A 21157-nucleotide genomic window follows, 5' to 3' on the forward strand; every position below is an offset into this window, starting at 1 on the left:
ATTGCCATAGTAATTGTTAAAGTGAGTTTCATCTGATTTCCAAGGGTTAGAAATGTTCTCATGGATTTTGTTAAAAAGGCAATTAGATAAACCATTATTTGGGGTTCACTTTTAAGCTCCCAGTACTCCCCAAATCAAAAGGCATTTATACCCCCAGCATGTGAAAAGTCAGCAATGGATGGAGGCCATTTAGTGGAGGCTTTGAAGCAATGAATAGTGTCCGTTTTCAAGTCCTCTTCATGATTCTGAAAGGATATGGAGGCCCTGTTCAGTGTGCAGACATCGCCCTGACAGCTAGAAGGTTCTAAACACAAGGATAAAGGATTATACTTCTTATTCAGCCAAACCTGCAACTTACCGAAGCCTGGATTGTGCTTTGATTTGATGGGTTTAGGTTGAGTTTGTTTATTTCTGTGGAGAGTACAACCAGAACACATTTCAGTTTGACACTGGGTCTTTTGCAGGTTTATTCAAGATGCAAAGAATGATCAGGGGGAGGATTAGAGGTTACATGATTCAGTTCTGATGTACTAACAGCTTTCAGTAGCACTTATTAGCCCCTTTGGCCACAGCGGCCACTGTGTAGGAGGCCATAGAAGACCATGTTTGGGGTCTGTTCAGGGTATTGTGCAGAGGAAGAAAACTTGTGGGCAGCCTCTTAAGCAGCAAAGAAAAATAAGCACAAAACACCAGCGCAGAGCAATAGGGCGCACTGTGAGAACTGCAGGAGGTGAAAGCCCACTGGAGTGAGGGTAAGGCTTAGTAAGGTGAAGGCTATAAACAGAACACACAAGTTTTAGTTAAGGGATGGGTAGGATGGAGGTGATTTATGCAAATAGATTACAAAACACCAAATGTTTAGAAGACAGCAAAACCTACTGTTTATCCCAACTGCAGCTATGCAAAAAGATTAACTCTTAGATTTTCCTTAACCAAAGCCCATCAGGCCCTTGCAGTCTTATTCTCCCCCACCAGAAAGGCATCTGGGATGGTGTTGTGGTTGAATTGTGTAATTGTGTCCCCTGTAAAAGATGTTCAAGTCCAACCTCCAGTATTTGTGAATGTGATCTTGTTTGTAAATAGGGTCCTTGCAGATGACCAAGTTAAGAGGAGGTCATTAGGGTGGGCCCTCATCTGATATGACTGGTGTCCTTACAAAAGGGCACATTTGGACCCAGAAACATGTACATTGTGGAGGCAGGAGAACATTATTCTACAAGCCAAGGAATGCCTAAGGAGAAAGTCCTGGAACAGATTCTCCCTCAGCCCTCAGAAGGAGCCAACCCTGCCGACGCCTTGATCTCAGAGTTACAGTCTCCAGAACTGTGAGACAATACATTTCTGTTGTTTAAGCCAGCCAGCTTGTGGTACTCCATTACATTGATCCCAGGTGCTCTTCAAAATAATGAGATGGCAAAAGAGGAGGGCTTCTTATGTATTAGCTGTTACTGCAGTAAGACTGCCTGCGAGCAAACTTCAAATTTCAATAGCTTAGAGCAACAACGAGCGTTGGTTTCTCTCTCGCCCACCTGTGGGTTGGCTGGGGTTCAGCTGATCCAGACAGGGCTCTGCTGGGCTTTGCTCAAAGGTGTATGTTTCATCAGGGTTGGCTCCACATGGCTCTCACCCTCCTCACACCACTAGTTACCTGAGACATGTTCTTATGGTGAAAGACAGGAGGGTAAGCATGATGATGCAGGTACCTGTCTAGCCTCTGTTTCATGTCTGTCGCTGTCCGGTTGGTCAAAGCACAGTGTGTAGCCAAGCCCAAGTCTGAGAGGTAAGGAAGTGCAATCCAGCAGCATGAAGCCATAGCCATGATGTGGACGACTGGGGAGTGAGGAAGTGAGAACTGTAATTCAACAGACCGCATTTGACTTCAGAATTGAATGTGAAATCCAAGGGGTGCTTGATGCCCCTGGTCAGAACTCATGGTGTTTAAGGAAATAGGAAAATGTGTTTTTCAGAGGGAGCAGCACAGACTGTCCATCTTGACTGACATATGTGAAGACTGAACCTTAAAAGCCTGTATTGCACTTTGAATGAAGCAGTCAACAGATGACCTCTTGTTATCGAACAGCTGGTAAAATCTTTAAGGAAATAAAGCAAAACACGAACATGTGCCTCACAAGGTAACACAGTACTGTGAATTTAAAGATCTACTACTTTGGTATGAGATGCCAACGTCTGTCACTTCCCGGATGGGACATCATTCAGAAAACTTAGGAAAGGTGCTGTTTGGCAAACATATTCTCGGTAATTAGGGAGCCTGAAACACCAGACTGTATTGTTTCTTGCACATGGAAATCAAGGCAGCATTGTTCCTTCACTCCACTCCTTGCTTTTAGTAATAGCATCAAGACTGGTTTGAGAAACCATTATGAATTTCCAGACGTAAAAGTCAATAGTGCTAATACATAGTAGTGATACTACATTCAGGACAAGGAATGCTGACTCCTGCAAATGCTCTTTACTTGTGGGATGCAGAATGGGAAGGTGCAGAGCATAGGCTCTGGGCCCAGACTGCTGGCTTCAAATCCTGCCACTGCCGACTCCTGCCTCTGGGATGATGGCCCTCTTTTGGGCATCTGTAAAATAGGAACAATAATGGCAACTCTGTCTTAGCCCATTCGAGTTTCTAGAAGGGAATACCATAGACTGGGTGGCTTATAAACAGAAGTTTATTTCTCACAGTACCGAAGGTGGGGAAGTCCACAATCAAGGTGCTTGGCGGATTCAGTGTCTGGTGATAGCCAGCTTCCTGGTTCATAGATGGCCCTCTTCTCTCTGTGTCCATATAGTGGGAGTGTCAAGGAGCTCTCTGTGGTCCCTTTTGTAAGAGTACTAATCCTGTTCATGAGGGCTGCCCTCTATGACCTAGTCACCTCCCACGTGCCCCCTCTCCTAATACTGTCACATTGGGGGATAGGATTTCTTATAAATACGTACATATGTATCTATATCTATATCTATATCTATATCTATATCTATATCTATTTTTTTAATTTGAAAGAGAGAGAGAAAGAGGGGGAGGTACAGAGAGAGAGGACGACAGGGGATCCAAAGTAGGCTCTGTGCTGACAGCAGACAGCCTGACACGGACAGGGCTGGAAGTCACAAACCGCAAGATCATGACCTCAGCCGAAGTTGGATGCTTAACTGACTGAGCCACCCAGGCACCGTGGGGGTTAGGATTTCGGTATATGAACTTGAAGGGACATAAGCATTCAATCCTCTGGATCATTGTGAGGCTTGGACTAGTGCCTGGCACAGAGTAAGGGCTCAAATGTTAGCTTTTATTATTTACCAGCAAGAATCAAGTTTCAAAAATGAGTTATGCAAAAGCAGAATGTATAGCACTGCAGCCAAACTGTCAAATATTTTGGGCCACTGCTGCCTTTAAAAGAAACCACGTGGTGGAATCTTAAGGAATATTAAGTGCCATGCCCTTGCCAGTCTTTGTATTTGCCAAGAACAGTTATTCAGCTTTGGTTTTACTTAATCTTTAAAACCCACTATAATTCTCCCAAATGCTCATTTTTTTTTCTCTCTAATTTCTCCAGACATCTTCAGGGTAACTGGCTATATTAACTGATAATTAAATGGGGCAGTAAAGAGGTTAGGCATTTTTGATATGTCCTGGAAGGACTTCTGTAAGGCAGGTTTGGGTGATGTTCTATTTGTGTGTTCAGATTGGTTAAGATTTGATATTTGTGTTATTATATAAACTTTTGGAGAGTAGGGACCATGCCCTAAAGAGCTTCACGTCCCCACAGTTTAGCAGGACACAGTACCCAGTAAAAAGAATGAAAATATAAGTGATCTAAGAGTCTGTGGAATGTAAATCATCAAAGAGATACCATATCTGGTAGCTTGGGTATGAAACACCCAGTAATGTACAAAAGACTTAGCAAGCGATTCAGCTTAACAGTAAGAGTAGTGACTAATTTATGTTTCATTTTGACACTGACATAGGAAGAAATGAACAACCCAAAATGAGATGACCAGCTTTCTCTTTCATGGAACAAATGCATTTAACCCGGCTGAAATCCACAGGCCATCAAAATTTGGAGGACTAATGTCAACATCCTCATGGAAGAATCAGAATGCTACAATAATGTTACTAGGAAGAAAGCAATGGAGAGGTTGGAAAATACATTATTGTGGGTTTCTGTTATGTGCCAAAGAACTCCTTTAAAACAATGCTGCATGTGAGGGGCTAATAGACAAAATCATCAGAAGTTAGAAAGGTACTTGGCCACATTTATCAGAGGAGACCTACAAGTCTCCTTTAACTATCTGCTCCCCTCCCCCCACCTTGGTTTCTGGCCTTTAAATTTACAATTCTTTTAGAAATGGCACCTCATGGTAGACTCATTTAAAAACAAACATCTCTTCCAGTACCTTCTCACATGGTTGCTTCTTCAGGCTTCGACTTTATTAGATGTTGCCAAATTGCTTTCCAAAGTGGAAATTTAGATCAAGTACCAATTTACACATTTATGACAGGACACCAGAATTGAAGTTGCTCCATTTTCAACATCTAGTATTGTTAGATTTAAAAATTTTTGCTGGCCTAGAAGTGTGAAATGGTAATGGTTTAAATTTTCATTTACCTGATGACTAATGAGGTTGAGCACATTTTTATAAGTTAATTGGCTAGCCAGTGTTCCTCTTTGGAAAAATGCCTGTCTTCTGTCCTTTGGGCTTTTATTTTCTTGTTGATCTATTGTGTTTACATGTTGAGGATAATAATCCTGTGTTGCGTATGTTTATTTATTTTTGAGAAAGAGACACAGAGAGAGAGAGAGAGACAGAGACAGAGACAGAGCGTGAGTGGGGGAGGGGCAGAGAGAGAGGGAGACACAGAATCCGAAGCAGGCTCCAGGCTCTGAGTTGTCAGCACAGAGCCTGAAACGGTGCTCGAACTCATGAGCCATGAGATCATGACCCAAAGTCAGATGCTTAACTGACTGAGCCACCCAGGTGCCCTAATCCTGTGTTGCTTATATTGTTAGGAGTATCTATTCCCAGTCTACCCTTGAGAAATATTTCTAAGTTGCACCTTTTTTTAAAATTACATTTTGTTTTTTTTTTTTTGTTTTTTTTTTTAAATTTTTTTTTTTCAACGTTTATTTATTTTGGGGACAGAGAGAGACAGAGCATGAATGGGGGAGGGGCAGAGAGAGAGGGAGACACAGAATCGGAAACAGGCTCCAGGCTCTGAGCCATCAGCCCAGAGCCTGACGCGGGGCTCGAACTCACGGACCGCGAGATCGTGACCTGGCTGAAGTCGGACGCTTAACCGACTGCGCCACCCAGGCGCCCCTTAAAATTACATTTTGTAATCATCAGAAGACTAGCGTTGGCCATGCTTTATCTTTTTACTTATTCATAGTATTTTTTGATGCACATGAGTTTTTTATTTTTTAAATGATTTTTTAAGTTTGTTTGTTTATTAGTTAGAGAGAGGAGAGGGACAGAGAGAGGGAGAAAGAGAGAATCCCAAGCAGGCTCTACACTGTCATTGCAGAACCCACTCGAACTCACAAACCGTGAGATTAAGATTTGTCAGTCTGTTTCCCTTATGGCTTGTGTTTATTGGTCTTGTTTTAAAAACGTTTCCCTAGCCTCGTCATACACACACACACACACACACACACAATCTGCCATGTTTTGAACTTTTGCTTTTTATAATTAATTCTTTCACTTACCTGGCAACTTTTTTTTTTTTTTTTTTTGTAGGAGCAAGGAAAGGTCTTTATGGGTTTTTTTTTTTATTTTGTTTTTGGTATGCTGTGAGGTGTGAGGGTATTTTGTTCCATTGTGATCACCACTTGTCCCGATACCCTTGATTAAATTGTCCATTCATTCACCAATGGTTTGAAATGCCTTTGTTGTCCTACATTAAGTTATTCATTTATTCATGGGCCTGTTTCTGAGCTCAGCAGCTTTTTTGGACTTTGAGAAAGTGATATTTGACGGGGCTGTGCCAAAAATGTACTTAAAAAAAGATATACAGATGGCCACAGAATGCCAATGGATTGTATTTTATTCTAGAATATTACAAAAAGGAAAAGATGCTGATCCCAGGCTAGATGAAATTATTTTTTTCTGATGGCCCACTATATAATTTATTTATTTTAAATTTTTTAAAATTTATTTTTATTTTTTGAGAGAGCAAGCGCAAGCAGGGGAGAGGAACAGGGGGAGAGAGAGGGAGAGAATCTTAAACAGGCTCCACATTTAGCGCAGAACCGGACATGGGGCTTGATCCCACAACCATGAGATCATGACCTGAGCCGAAATTAAGAGTTGGACACCTAACTGACTGAGCCACCCAGGTGCCCCAATTTATTTTTAAACATTAAATTTAGGGTGGCTAAATTTAATGAGCCTGAGCCTGAGCTGTTCTGTCAGCACAAAGCCTGATTGTGATTCTCTTTTTCCCTCTCTCTTGTCCCCTCTCCCGTGCGCTCTCTCACAATAAATAAACTTTTGAAAAACACATTAAATGTAAACATTTAAATTAACACCTAATTTGTGTGGGATCAGTTATCATAGGCTATACAACTGCATTATAACAAATTACTGAAGATGCTGTGCATAAAATACTTAATCAAATGTGGTAGTTATATCTAAGTTTATTAAGTTTGTGGACAAAGCAGTTCAGCATGTGAAATCGACCAAAAAAAAGAGCTCTATCTGGGGAACAATTCAAGTGCTAGTAAATGTGTTAAGCCGGGGCCCATGTACCACCTTAAAAAAGAAACATTACTTAGTTTTTTGAAGACCACAAAATTGTGCTTAGCTAAGCAGTGAAATCCATGTGGTTATCTGTCTTTCTTCATACTCTATAACTCATCTGTTCCCCAAAGTGATAAGAGGCAGCTCACAGTGTTAAAAACACATTTAAAAGAACAACAACATCAGCTGCCATATTGTATTGCTCCCCTATTCCAACTCCATGCAGAACGATTCCCTTCTAAGTATTTCCAGGATCTGATGTCTTTAATTTCACCTCTAAAAAACAACCTTGTATTAAGTGCAATGTTGTATAATTACTCAAAGCCTAGCCAAACCTAGTCTCCTGGTGATTATAAAATGTAATTAAAATGAAGTGTATCTTAGAAAAGATCTCACAAGGGCATGCCTTGTCAGTCTTGTCATTGTTCTGGGAGTTCTCTGTCATACTCTAGCCAGTGGGATTTGAATGGAATCATCCAGGATGTTACAGCTACAATTTCTCACTCTTAGACTCTAAACCTTGTAGTGGTAGCACACTGACTTAATTTGCTTACACAGGGAACTGATTCTGACATTCTTTATGCCCAAATAACTCAACACTATAAAGCCTGTGAGGGCAAAAAGATAATCATTTGTTTGTTCAATAACACTAAGGGTACTAACGTGTCAGGCCCTGTTGGGGTACTGAATATATCAAGGTGACTAAGGCCCTCAGAGACATCCTCCAGTCTACCTGGGGAGACTAACTCACAGACATAAAATAGCGGGCTAGGGTCTCCTGATCCTGCATGGTGTGCCCCATGGACATTTGAAACAATGTGGGTAACAATCTAAAATAGCCAAAAAGGGACAGAGGAAGGAGGGAGGGACTGTTTTTCAGTCCTTGAACGGAAACTCTGATGGTTAGGTGGAAGATACAGTGAAGGGATAGCTGTATATTTTCCAGGTTTCTTTTTTTTTTTCTTTTTTTATTCATCCTCATTTCAGATAGAAATGTTTAAGGGAAACCAGGGAAGGACTGCCAGGAACATAGCAATTTGGTTTTCCAAGATCATTATATTTAGTACTTTAATGTCTAGCCTTTGAGGTGGGGGTGAGGGTGCTGAATTTAAGAAAAAGTAAACAGTTCTTAATTATACCATACTGTGAGACTTGCTATGCTCACTTCAAACAAAAATAATCCGGCCTTTTCCACATTACAGAAACCTCAGTGATTAAACGGGATCGATTGTCTGAGTGGTTATGATTGGGGGTTATTACAGTTAAATAATGCTAAGCCTTTAAGATGAGCAGTAAACTCCAAATGGAATTCATGGCTAAGAATATCAGTGAGGCAGTCTGTTGTTTAATGCAGTATTTATCACCTCCAAGGGAAGACAAATGGTCTTTCCTGTTTGGATAATGTATTAGGTTTTTTTGAAATTCATATATCACCTGATAAATTTTATATAATACCAGCACAATAAAACATTCCTGCAATTGGACATGTTGAACAACATTGCTCCTTCAACAAATGAACTTGCATAAATTACTTTATTTAAGAATGCCTCATAGATCTTTTCCTTTTTGTTTCAGCTGTGCAGTCCCTTGGGTGCAGTGGGTAGCTTATTCCCAACACCTGACATCTAGATTTCTCTTAAAACAAACAAACAAACAAACTCTTGCAGGGGTGCCTGGGGAGGTTGAGCATCCGAGTCTTGATTTCAGCTCAGGTCACGATCTCACGGTTCGTGGGATTAAGCCCCACATCTGTCTCTGTTACAACAGTGCAGAGCCTGCTTGGGATTCTCTCTCCCTCTCTCAGCCCCTCCCCTGTTCACTCTCTCTCTCTCAAAATAAATAAGTAAACTTAAATAAAAAATAAAACATAAAAAAATTCTTGTAGGTTAAATCTATTTGAGTAGATTGGATGTGAAATGATGTAAAGTATAAGCTGTGTGATAAGGGCTACAGTTTTGCCCTGAGAACTGGGCAAGAGGACCCCCGCCCTGGGTCCTGGTTTCAAGAGGCCTTTCACTGAGGCTGTCCTAATAGCTGTGCCCCTCACCACTGGGTGAGCTGTCTGCCGTGCCAAGGGGTGTGCCTGTGTCCCCTTCTAGAACACAGTTTGTATCCCCGAGACTTGAAATTTCCTGCCCAAACCACTCAGAGCACACTTCCAGGGCCCATGGGGGTCTCTTTCTCAGTTTTCATCCCATCTTTCTGATGGAAGACTCCTCCTGGGCTCTGGCAGGTGGGCGAGGTGCTGCTGCTGCTGGGGGTATGAGCAGAGAAAAGGTGGTGGGCTGAGGGCCCTGGCCTGCCAACATGTTTTTGCATTGAACTGCACAGAGTTTGAGAATTCTGAATTGGAACCTGGCCTTCCAGGTGTAGAAGCGAGATACTTACACGTTAGGAGAGGATGTATTTAATGGTTTGTAGCCTGATTTACAGCTTTAAATGGTGTATGGATGCATTTGCGCCCTGATCTCAGATCCTACAGTGTAGGAATGAGCCTGAGGAACTGCATAAAAAATGTTTAAAAATATGGACAGTGAGTACTCATAAAAGCTATCTTTGGAAGAATAATGGCAAATATTATATTGTGTCAAACAAGCTCTTTGTAGAGTCAAAAATTTTCACCTGCTTTATGAAACTGAAAATAGGGGTGCCTGGATGGCTCTTTTGGGGGAGCATCTGACTTGATTTTGGCTCAGGTCATGATCCCAGGGTGGTGGGATTGAGGCCTGCATGGGTCTCCGCACTGAGCATGGAGACTGCTTAAGATTCTCTCTCTCTCTCTCTCTCTCTCTCTCTCTCTCTCTCTCCGTGCCCCCTCCCTTGCTCTCATGCATACAGGCTCTCTCTCTAAAAGAAACAAACAAATAAATAAGAAACTGAAAATAATCAGTTGATATTTGAAAATCTTATCTTAGTTCCCTTCCTCCATTTGTAGAAGATGCCCTATGTAATGGGCATGCATCCTTTTTTTCCCCCAGTGAGTATTCGATTGGCAGAAAGTTCTAGAGAAAAGGAATAGGTCTTCATTCGATAAAAACCAGGTTCAGTGCACTCAGAGAACACTTGACATTAAGGAATACAATGGTGAGTTATTATGGCAGATGAGACATGAACAAGAAATAATTTCCCTCTTGTCCTTGATGATGTCTAGTAACTTCAGAGAAAAGGTTCATTATCGCTACTCTCTATTCCTTTCTTTTCATCCCAGCTGCAAAGTCACATTCTGAACCCAGCCTGTTCAGGCTAGCTTTTCAGTCATCTCTGAGATTCCTGTTGCATTCATCCTGCAATGTTAAGTGCCTTCTCTGGAAAGTCCCAGGGGTGTAAAGATGTCCGGACCATGAGGAAGCCTTCAAGTGGCTCAAAGACAGGAGAAAACAGACAGGTGTGTGTTTACGCTTGGCTATTTTTACAGCCAATAGGAACACAACCAACTAGAATTGGAGGATGACCAGGGTCTGTGGTGAAGAGCAAGAGAAAGAACCAGAGAAGAGGGGACACTGTTGTGGTTCTAATTTGCATTTCCTTAAGGGCTAATGAAGTTGAGCTGCTTTTCTAATGTTTATTGGCCACTTGGAGAACCTCTTTTTGAAATGTCTCTTCAAAATCTTTGGTTCACTTTTTCTATTGGGTGATCTGTCTTTTCTTACCGCTTTGTACACATTCTGTATATATTCCAGATATGAAGGACAGGCACCACTTTGACATACCTTCCAAGGAAAGAGAAAACCATCGCAATGCCTTTGGCAGAATTAATCTGTGCATCTTGTGTTGGGGAAGAGTAGGAGGTGGTGTGACTTTAAGATCATGGATGAGGAAGGGAGCCAGCCTGGTGTTCTGCTGGTAAGCAACTGGATGGCTCTGCTGCTTCTTAAAATACTGAAATAATTCTATGCCTCTTGGAAAGGAGCTGCTGCCCTGAGCCCTCAGGGCCTTTCCCTTCTTCTCTTCCTCTCTCCTGTCCTCTCCTCTGTTCCCCTTCCCCCCTCCCTTCCTCCTTCCCTCCTCCAGTCGATCTGCACTGAATACTTCCCATTGGCATAGATAGCCCTGAATAAGAATTAAAAACAAACAAACACCAGGAAGCATCCACAGGTATATTTAGGCGTGTGACAAAACATCTGAACTGTTAAAAGGCACAATAATAATGATGCCTGACATTTCTTCAGGCACCTTTTTAAGAACCTCATGATAACGCTAGAAGACGAAGATTATTGTTATCCCCTTTTGTCCGATGACAAAACTGAGAACCTGAGAGATTAGGCAATTTTCTCAAGGTCACATAGAAGTAGGTAGCAGCGAATGCTAGGAATCTAGCCCAGGAAGTTCACTCATGGATGCCATGCACTTAACCACTGTCACCACTGTGCTGTGCTGCCCGGGAGCATGGAGATCGGCATCAACCTGAATGGCACTGCTGGCAGTTACAGAAGGACAGGGAAGGGAACCATGGCTGTCAGTGTTCGGTCAGGAAAGCAGAAACCACTCTGCCTATCTTAAAGAGGGTGTATTTGCATTTTTTAATGTTTATTTATTTTAGAGAAAGAGAGAGACAGAGACAGAGACAGAGACAGAGTGTGAGCAGGGGAGGGGCAGAGAGAGGGAGACACAGAATCCGAAGCAGGCTCCAGGCTCTGAGCTGTCCGCACAGAGCCGATGTGAGGCTCAAACTCACGACCTGCGAGATCATGACCTGAGCCGAAGTCAGATGCTCAACCCATTGGGCCACCCAGGTGCCCCATAAAGAGGGTGTGTTTAATGCAGAGAATTGGTTCTAAAGGTATCAGAACCAATTGGCAGAAGGAGCAAAGAGGGGACGATGGCACTCAGAGTTCTGTAACTTCAGAAAGCTGCTATTGCTAGCAAAGGAGGAAATGTGTGGACCCGGAGTCCGCAGAAACACTTGCCCCTGCGGCTGCTGCCTGACTGGGACTCCAGGAGCCACAGTCCTGCTGATGCTTCTGGAGTCTGTGGGCACCGGTGGCCCTATGCCTCTGCTGCTGTCGCCTCTGCCCCCGCTGTTGCAGGAGCCCACTGTTGACTGCTGGAGCCACCGGTAGGAGCAGGAACAGCTGGCAAAATCTGGAGCAGACTTTTACCTGCCTCCTGCCCAAGAATGCCTTCCACTGACAGAATCCAGAACTCAGATGGCAAGGGAGCCCGGAAGATGTTGTCTGTGGCCTTGACATTGAACATGCTAGAAGGTCAGAATGAAGCTGAGAGCCAAAGCGTATCCTACATGCTCGGTATTGCCCAAAGAGATGTGGGTACAGGGAAGGAAAAAAAAGCTTATTTCGTTGAATCTAAGATACAATTGACTGTAAGATGTACTACCATACTATATACCATTAAGAGAGAAAAATGCTGTGTAAATAAGAGGTACACTCTACTTCTAGAGATGTTAAAGCTTGAAAAAAAGTCCCTCTTAAAACTGATGCCTTATGGTAAACGCCTGCCCCATGCTTGCCTGTAGTCTAATGGGGTGGATCCCTATAGAGATCTCATCATCATACAATCCAAGTGATGTGACAGGTCACTCCATGACCTGGATAAGAACAGGGGTTTAGGACGCTTTCCAAAGGAGTCTGAACTAAGTCTTAAAAGACGAATCTGAGTTTCTCAGGAAATGGTTTTCCAGGCAAAAATCTTTTTTCTGAGAGCACAAAGGCTGGATGAAGTTGGGTGTGTCTGGGAACTTGAAGGGGTTTAGAATGACTGGAGGATTGTGAGGGTTCAGTCACGCAGGAGTTCCATGTGACACACTTGGACATTTTCCCACAGGCTGACAGCCGCTGCCGAAGGGCCTTAAAGCACCATCATAAGTTCATTTGAAATTTGACTCAGGATCGCAATTCAGTTGGCTCCCGCTGGTGTGGCTGTAGCTGTTGTTAACTATTGAAATGCGTCCTTACTTGGCAATGGCTCCAGGCCCTCCTGGCAGCCTCATCCACCCCAGCCCCTCCCCTGGGCCCCTGCAGATCCAGCAGCTAAGAAGTAGAGCCTGTTGGAGCGTTTAGTTAAGCTACCCCATGGTACTGTTGCCTAGACATCCATTTTGTTTGGCCAAGCAGCCCGTGGGGACCTTCAGTTGACCCTCACCCCTCACGCAAGCACATGCCCTGGATAACAGCCCACAGGATCACAGACACATGTAAGTTCCTGATCGGATTTCCCCAGCAGCCCTTATCGAGGAACGGTCGCCCTCACCCCTCAGGGTGCCCCTTAGATAAACCTCCTCGAGGCTTATCACAATTCTGCCCTTTTTAGTTTGAAGTGACCAATTTGGCCTTGGCCTGGGAACCCCAAAGCGCTCCACCCACAGGGCCTAATGAAGGCATGTGCCCAGGTCCTGCCTCTTTCTCTGTGTGCTCTGCCTTGACCTCCCCATGTCCTGCTCTGAGGCATTGCCGAGCACGTCCTCCACGACCAACATGCTGGGCAAGTAAGAAACTTCTCCATTTCAATTTCTTCTGCATTTGTTGAACCATGGCTCACAATCTAGCACCCTGTGTTCTAGTTAACAAATGTTATTTTAACCAAGTCATAACAGGTTGGCTCTTTAATTATTTAAATCTTGTTAAATATTTTGAATGTCATCCCTGGGTTTGCTACATAAGTTTAATGTTTAGTTTTGTTAGTTCTTCAGTTTGCCTTACTGAAAGATTCAATGGTGTTTCTAAGCCGGCGGTCCTCAAAATGTGGTCCTAAGTCCGACGGCATTAGCATCACCTGGAAGCTTGTTGGAACTACATATTTCAGGGGCACCTGGATGGCTCAGTTGGTTAAGTGTCTGACTCTCGATTTCAGCTCAGCTCATGATCTCATGGTTTGTGAGTTCAAGCCCCACATTGGGCTCTGCGCTGACAGTGTGGAGTCTGCTTGGGATTCTCTCTCTCCCTCTCTCTCTCTCTGCCCTTCCCCTCCTCTCAAAATAAATAAACTTAAAAAAAAAAAAGAAATACACATTTCAGACCATCCAAGAGCTACTGAAACACACTCGAGGGATAGAGCCCACTCATCTGTGTTTAAACCAGGCTTCCAGGAGATTCTTGCTTTCATTAAACATCCGAGTAAGCCATCCTTGAACCGTTGGCTGTAATTAATCAAAGGCATACAAACTTCTGTATCCTAGTAGTCTAACCAAGGGGTCAGGGTGGATCTGATCACTTTGAGGATGTAGCATGGAAACACTACTTGGATGAACAGTTATTACATTTCAGTAGAATGCTATGCAGTAGAATGTTGGGAAAGGTCTGAAGGGTTTTGGAGCTGTGTTACTCATGTCTTTAATTTTCTATACTTTGTGAGTCTTTGACATCTTTGGGCCTAGTGGACCCGCAGGGAGGGCCTCCCAGATTAGCTAATTCCTAGAGATAGTAAATGACTTGCCTTGTAGCGTGCCTTTGAAATGCAAACCAACCCGGGGCACCTGGGTGGTTTAGGTGAGCGGGTGAGCAGGTGAGCGGCAGACTCGGTTTTGGCTGAGGTCATGATCTTGCGGTTCATGGTTTCGAGTCCCTCATCGGGCTCCACGCTGGCAGTGAGGAGCCTGCTTGGGATTCTCTCTCTCTCCTCTCTCTGCCCCTCCCCCATTTAAGAAAAAGAGAGAGAGAGAGAGAGAGAGGAAGAAAAAAAAAAAAAAGAAATGCAAACCAACCAATTCTGCATCCATCCCCTCACCTGCCTCCTTTTCTCAGGCTCCTGCAGTCCAGGACATCATCCACCCAGAACCTAAATCACACCAAGGCCAGGTGCTTGACAACTAGAGACCCCTCCTATAGACCACCACCTGCTGACATTATTCATTATTCAAATTCTACCTTCCTAAGCCTGCCTCAGCTGCTTAACCTGCCTGCCCATTTCTTTTTTTGAAAACCACAATAAAAGGCTTTTGTGCATACTTTCCCCTTGCTCCTTCTGCCACCTGACCAACCCCAGTGCTTCCCCATGTGGCCCTGTGTGACATGGCATGCCCCTTCCTCTCAAAAACTGCGAGTAATAAACTGTTCTTTCAAAGCCTTTCTCTGTGTCTGTCATCTTACTATACCTGTTAAAAACAAATCCTGGGTACATTTCCAAACAAGAGTTCGACAGATTTGAGTTCCCACTGGGCACTGACAATTTGCCCACCATGTGACCTTGGGAATATTACCTATCCTCTGACAGCTTCCCTGTCCTTGAGTGTAAAACAGAGAAGATTCCTATACCATAAGACTGCTGTAAGGACTGGGGATAATACACATGACGTGAATGTGCACTGAAGAAGCTGTATGGCCAAGGGTGTGAGAAAATCAAGAAATAAAAATCCCCCCAGGGGCGCCTGGGTGACTCAGTTTGTTAAGCATCTGAGTTCGGCTCAGGTCATGATCTCGCGGTTCAAGTTTCAGACCCGCATCAGGCTCTGTGCTGACGGCTCAGAGCCTGGAGCCTGCTTGTGATTCTGTGTCTTCCCCTCTCTCTGCCTCTCCCCCACTTATGCTCTGTCTCTCAAAAATGAATAAATGTTTAAAAAAAGTGTTATAAAATCAAAAGAGAAAAAGAAATGAAATCCCCCTTTAGGCTCAGAAGTGAACAGTACAATACACGGATAGAAAGCCTTTCATATTTATATACCTGTCCTAGTGTTCACTTATGAGCATCAGCAAATCAGGAGATATTTTGTGCATTGCTATTCTTGTTGCCCAACTGAACAAAGGTTTTCCTCATATTTAATGATGACTGCTGTTCCTGTTAAGGAAGTAAGAGCTGATAATTAGTCTTTTCAACAAGAGAATTACAGGAGGCATAGTTTATCGCTTTTTCTAGGTCTCAAGAGTCATTTTGACACGCTACACCCACCTTCACTAATTACTTGAGGTAGATAAGCAAATTTATCAAGTAACAGGGCAGAGAGAAAAGAGGTTGGAATTTGAAACCTCTCAGGCCTTGAGACAAATACCTGCTGTGTGACCTTGGGCAAATCACTTAATAGCTCCGAACTTCAGTTTCCTCGTCTGTAAAAGGAGACAGAACACCTAGCTAAGAAAGATGTTGAAAAAGATCAGAGATAATGTAAGTAATGAGTCTCTTTGGTGGAAGGCCTGGGACTGGAACCCTCCCTAGTCTGAAGGACCTGCCAACAAGTAACAGAGTTCCGCCACAGCCCTCAGCTCTCGAGTTTTCAGCATTTAGCTCTTCTTTCTCTTTCTTCCCTCCCTGTCTCCCTCCTCCTTCCAGGGGATGGATGAATACATTTTTCAGGTTTTGAATTTCCTTCTTCCTCACTGAAATTGCAGCTCACATGGGATTTTACTGCCTGAAACAGAAGACCCCGCACAGCCAAGTAACGAGCAGATGCGCTCGTCTAGCATAAAGACTCAGCTTCAGTTGTCCTCCCGGCCACTGAGGCAGGGCACAGGTTGTGGGATTCACTTCTGGTTAAATGATCTTACCTGTGAGTCCGGCGGGGAGAGATGTAAATGCCCAGGCAAGTCCCATGTTGGGGCGGGCTTTGGCCTGTCTGGAAGCCTTTCTTTCCCCTCAAGCTGTCCGTTCTTGCGGGTCCCCCTGGAAGTCTCCCCAACAAATCTGGCCTTCAGGGATTTCTACTTCCCTGGACACTTGTTGGCCTTTAGTGTTCTGTGACTAAGTTGCCAAGGGTTTTGCATATTTTTGTGACTGAGCCCAGTTTGCCAGTCTGGAATCTCTGGCATGGCTTCTTTGTCTTCCCTCACAGGGCCTTGTACGGGGCCAGGCACCCGAGAAATGCTCAAGAAATTTCTGCTGATTCCATTGACCGATTCTAGTTAAAGCTCCAGATAGTCCTGGATGTTCTTTTAAAAATATTTTTTTAGATTTATGTATTTATGTATGTATGTATGTATTTATTTTAGAGAGACAACTTGTGTGAGCGGAGGAGAGGGGCAGAGGGAGAGAGAGAGAATCTTAAGCAGGCTGTATACTCAACACAGGGCTGGAACCCATGACCCTGGGATCATGACCTGAGCTGAAATCAGGGGTCAGACGCTCAACTGACTGAGCCACCCAGGTGCCCCGATCCTGAAGGTTCTTAATTGAAACAATTGAGTGGGTGCACACCAGATTATTAAGCGGACTTCCCTGCAGAGTGACTTTTCAGTTAACTATTTTTCACAGCTCTTGAGAAATTATAAAATTTTTTGACATCCTCCTTTTTTATCCCAGTATGACACTCTACCCCAAAACACACTAAGTAATATGCCATAGTTTTAATACAGTTTTAGACAAAGACACATTGACCAATTTCCCTAACACGACAGCTTGTATTCAGAGAACATCAAATGGAACGGTTTTGAGAAGCCGGCTGAGTGCGAGTGAACATTCTGCTTTCTGTATGTGTGCCACGTAGGTAGTATCTTCTATTGTTCTTTAGTCCATGGTTTCCGTAAAGGGCCAGAGAGTAAATAAGCTTCATGGGTCATATCTGTGTTGCAGAGCGACTCAACTCTGACCTTGTAGCATGAAAGCCATCGTAGACAGTATGTAACTGAATGGGGGTGACTTTATTTCAATAAAACTTTATTTACAAAAATAGGCAATGGGCCCGATTTGGCCCATGTGCTCTAGATTGCAAACCCTTGCTTTTGTCTCTTGTAAGCACTCATTATATTTCTCTGTACTTTGAACTTCTTTATTTTGCCATAATTTTTTTCTGAGCTACAACTTTTTTTCTTTTCTCTTTAAGATTTTTTAAAAAGTAATTTCTATACCCAATGCGGGGCTTGAACCCACAACCCTGAGATCATGAGTAGCAAGCTCCACTGACTGAGCCAGCCAGGCACCCCGTCTGTGCTACAAATGTGTTTTTCAATGTAGTTTGAGTGAAAGATAATTGACCTCTCCCAAAAGGTAGAAAAATTAATGCAGAAAATGGCACAGAATGAAGACTGCACCTTCTAATGGGTGATTCACTGGCACCATTTCTCCTACCAATCCTCACCCACTCTCAAGTCTTCCTTATTCCTTTGGTGAGTAAAATAAAACTTCATTTCTTGCATTACATGAACAAACTGTATTTACTTTCAACACCGCAAAAGTGATTACTTTTATAGGCTTGTTTTCATTGTTGAGTTAATACATTTTCTTTCTGCATTTGCATATCTTAGTTTGGGATGGACTGCATCGTAGTTTTCCTATTACAATTAATGGAAGTATTTTTTGGTTTAATGGCTTTTCACTTTGCAATTGAGAGTTCAGGAATGATTTCATGTGGTTAAGTGATGGATAGGTGTAGATCAGGGTAAGTCCCCATTGCCCTCACCTCTGGGGAAATCACCATTCCAAGGTGGGTGAAGGCTACCCCAGCCGGCAACCAGCAGCCACCACTGCATGCTAGTCTGGACCCAGAAGGTGTGAGGAGACTTAGAGAAGAAAGGAAAGCTGGAAGAGGTGGGTCCTGGTGTCACGTTTGTGTATATGGCCTCTCCCACGTGCACAGGGACCTCTCTCAAGCAGGCAAACAGTGTATGGCAGTGATCCTCTCTCTCCAGCTTTCCCTTTCCTGAGTTTGCTATGCTGCTTGAGGCTGGTCCTTGGGTCTCAGTGTTGTCATTTGCAAACCAGAGATAAAAAAAAAAAATACCTTTGCCATCAAGCACGTAAGTTTACCATGAAGTTAAAATGGGATATGAAAGTGCTACACCTAGGTGATGTATCGTTATCATTTGAGCATTTAGAAGGAATTGGGAGACTGAGAGACCCCCAGACACTAACATCTGAGTTTGCTGAAGCTGCTTTTTAAGAGTGAATGTCTGGAGCTAACTTGCCTGATTTTCCTTGTTCTTATTTCTCCCTTCACTGCTATGGGCCATGGGCTGTAGGTGCTGGGGCTGTAGCATTGAACTTGATGGACATGATTCCTGACTTCATGGAGCTCACAGTCTTAAGAAGTACTATGGAGTCAAGTCCAAAAACTCTTCTGAGAATCCCATCCTAGGAGCCAAAGGCCTGCTAAGATGTGTATGGTGTAACAGCAACAAAATAACATCAACAGCTAATGAGCACATAATATCTACAATATACTGTGATGTCATAATTTGGACAAACGCTTATGCTTTTCTGGCTTTGGAGCAACATGAAATGAGCAGAAAGTAAGGTAGGATGTGCTTTGGAATAAACCTCAGAAGAATCCCATGCTAAGGATCTAAGACCTGACCAAGACCAGCCGGATAGGACCATGAACACGTGGCCATGTTATACTGGGCTCACCAGCGTCTGCTAGCTCTGGTGTGACACACAAGGCCATGAGCACAAGTTTTGCATGAGAACTGTGCTCTACTGGTTTTCAGACTGAGCCTCCACCCCCACCCCCACTGTGACCTATAGTGAAACAAAAGCAGATAAGTAGTAATTGTGTTGAGGATTAATGATATTTGTATCACTGGATAATAAAATCGGTATCATTTCAATAGCATTGGGATCTCAGTTGCCCTTCCCCATGAAGAAAGCAGATTGTCATAATTTAAATTGTTAGCATAATTAAAGAAATCAAAGACCCAGTCATTAACTCAGTCTTTCCAGAGAGACAAATTGCCTTTGATTTTATCCTGCAGAATCTGCTGAAGTGGGCATTTTATGTAAACACAAAACTATGAACCAGTGGCTCCCTCCGTGGGACTGGAGGACAAAATACCTGGGGGCACTTTCCATCAAAACATGCAGGGAAGAAAAAATCTTTTACCATCTCTTCTGTGGTTGCTAATAAGCCGAATTCGATCACTTACCCGCGTTCTGTACAATTCCTAGCACCACAGAGAGGAAATGCTTTTTCCTTTTCCTTAAAAAAAATTCCAGTCAAAACCATCAGCCTCCGTAGGTTGTCTTAATTGCTACTTTGCACTGCACTGGACTGTGACTCTGATTTTTGGCACATGCCGTCATACACAAAGTTCCTAAAATAAAATGCTCCAGGATATCCCAGGAACTCTTAGAGGGCTTTAAAAAGGGACTTGCACACAGAAACAATATCTTTGATGGAGACAATTCAGGCGAGCAGAATGATTATTGCAAAAGAATTACGTGATTCATTGAGACCTTAAAGTGGGTCCGGAGAATCCTTGCCACCTAACTTATCATGGTTTGGAAGAGTTTGATGAGAATCCAGTTTTGATAAAGACAATTGTTTTTTCCTCCCCAAGTGACTATACATTTAAATAGCTAAAACATCTGTTCAGCAGCATAGTAAAACATGTACACTCAGAACGCCTGAGAGAAGAGCCTGCCAAACAATCGGTTGAGAGGGACTTTGCTGGGGGGAGAGCCCCAAGATAAAGCAACCACTGTTTGTTTTGTCTGGTCAGGGGGAAAGCCAAGGCAACCAATATTTTGGGTTTCTTTTATTTCATTTGTGAAGAAATATTTGAGAAAGGGTGGCGAGGGAAGATTTTCTGACGGGATTTTTTAAAGCTGTCTTTTAGTAGAAGAGCAAGAGAACCTTGGATGTCAACGTCTCACAGGTTCTTGAGACCAGCCACCAAACCACAAAAAGTGACTTTCTCTTCGCGTGTTCTCTACGTCCCTCCTGATGGAAGCAGAAATGGGGAGCAGCACGGAGCCTGGAAAAACAGCCAACAGAGGTACTCGAATCGCCCTGGTTGTGTTCATTGGTGGCACTCTGGTGCTGGGCACCATCCTCTTTCTAGGTAAGTGGGGCGGTGAGGCCAGGGAACAGGGCGAGTGCAGTTAAGTGTCCTTGTGCTTTATCCTGGCAAACCTTGTCAGGATGCAGGCGGGGGGTGGGGGGCCGCTTGCACGTGTTAGTAGGTGGTGTGGCCTTAGCTTCTATTAAATATGCAAGTGCGAAAGGGGCCTTTTCTTTAGGACGCGGAATGAATAAATACGCCCAAGCACGAGGCATATAGTCCATAATGTGAAATGGGTATAAAGTGGCTTCCGGTGGCTGGAGGATTCGGTCGTACTGGGCAAACATTTTCTTTACGCGTTACATTTTACATTTAGCAGAATGAATGTTTGTGATTTCATAGTCAGATACTTTCATTTATTTTGTGAGGAGAGACTTTTACATTGTCATCAAAACCATGCTGGAATTTTTTGCCCCTTTGATTTTTGTTAATGTTTGCCTGAACGAATCATGAAATTTAACTAAAAAAAAAAATACAAAGCAGTCTTTAAACATGAACCTTGATGATATTCTTCAGTGCCTTTCTAATCCAGTGACTCTGGTGGGATGAAATGTTAACTCTGCCTTTCTAGTAGATTTAAAAATTAATATGAAGGAAAACAGAGGTTTTCCTTCCAGCATTTGAAAGGTACTGGGATTCAATTATTGTAATGACTCTTGGTGAGAATGATGTACCCAGAGAGCATATGTGATGAAAAGCACATTCCTATGAATAAGAATGAAATGTCTTGGAAAGGGGACACAGGTGTTCTA

The 21157-nt window shown here is 43.3% G+C and overlaps 1 protein-coding gene and 1 long non-coding RNA gene across 2 annotated transcripts in view; both read left to right on the forward strand.

The window, feature by feature from the left end:
- The first annotated feature begins 1541 nt into the window (after positions 1 to 1541).
- Positions 1542 to 11317, forward strand: LOC124509411 (uncharacterized). Its single transcript, XR_006961436.1, has 4 exons — positions 1542 to 2132; positions 3976 to 4145; positions 9956 to 10132; positions 10428 to 11317. It is a non-coding gene; the product is annotated as an uncharacterized LOC124509411 (long non-coding RNA).
- Positions 11318 to 17506: 6189 nt separating this feature from the next.
- Positions 17507 to 21157, forward strand: part of PHEX (phosphate regulating endopeptidase X-linked) — a 220773-nt gene continuing 217122 nt past the window's right edge. The window contains exons 1-3 of the mRNA XM_047076000.1: positions 17507 to 17732; positions 18585 to 18859; positions 20170 to 20405. Coding sequence (XP_046931956.1) covers positions 20288 to 20405 — 118 coding nt within the window. The 5' untranslated portion in view covers positions 17507 to 17732; positions 18585 to 18859; positions 20170 to 20287. The remainder of the gene's footprint in view (positions 17733 to 18584; positions 18860 to 20169; positions 20406 to 21157) is intronic.

Source organism: Lynx rufus, unplaced genomic scaffold (genome assembly GCF_022079265.1).
Source record: "Lynx rufus isolate CCGP_SWC_20201006 ecotype Redwood Valley unplaced genomic scaffold, mLynRuf1.p SCAF_14, whole genome shotgun sequence".
Taxonomy (NCBI): domain Eukaryota; kingdom Metazoa; phylum Chordata; class Mammalia; order Carnivora; family Felidae; genus Lynx; species Lynx rufus.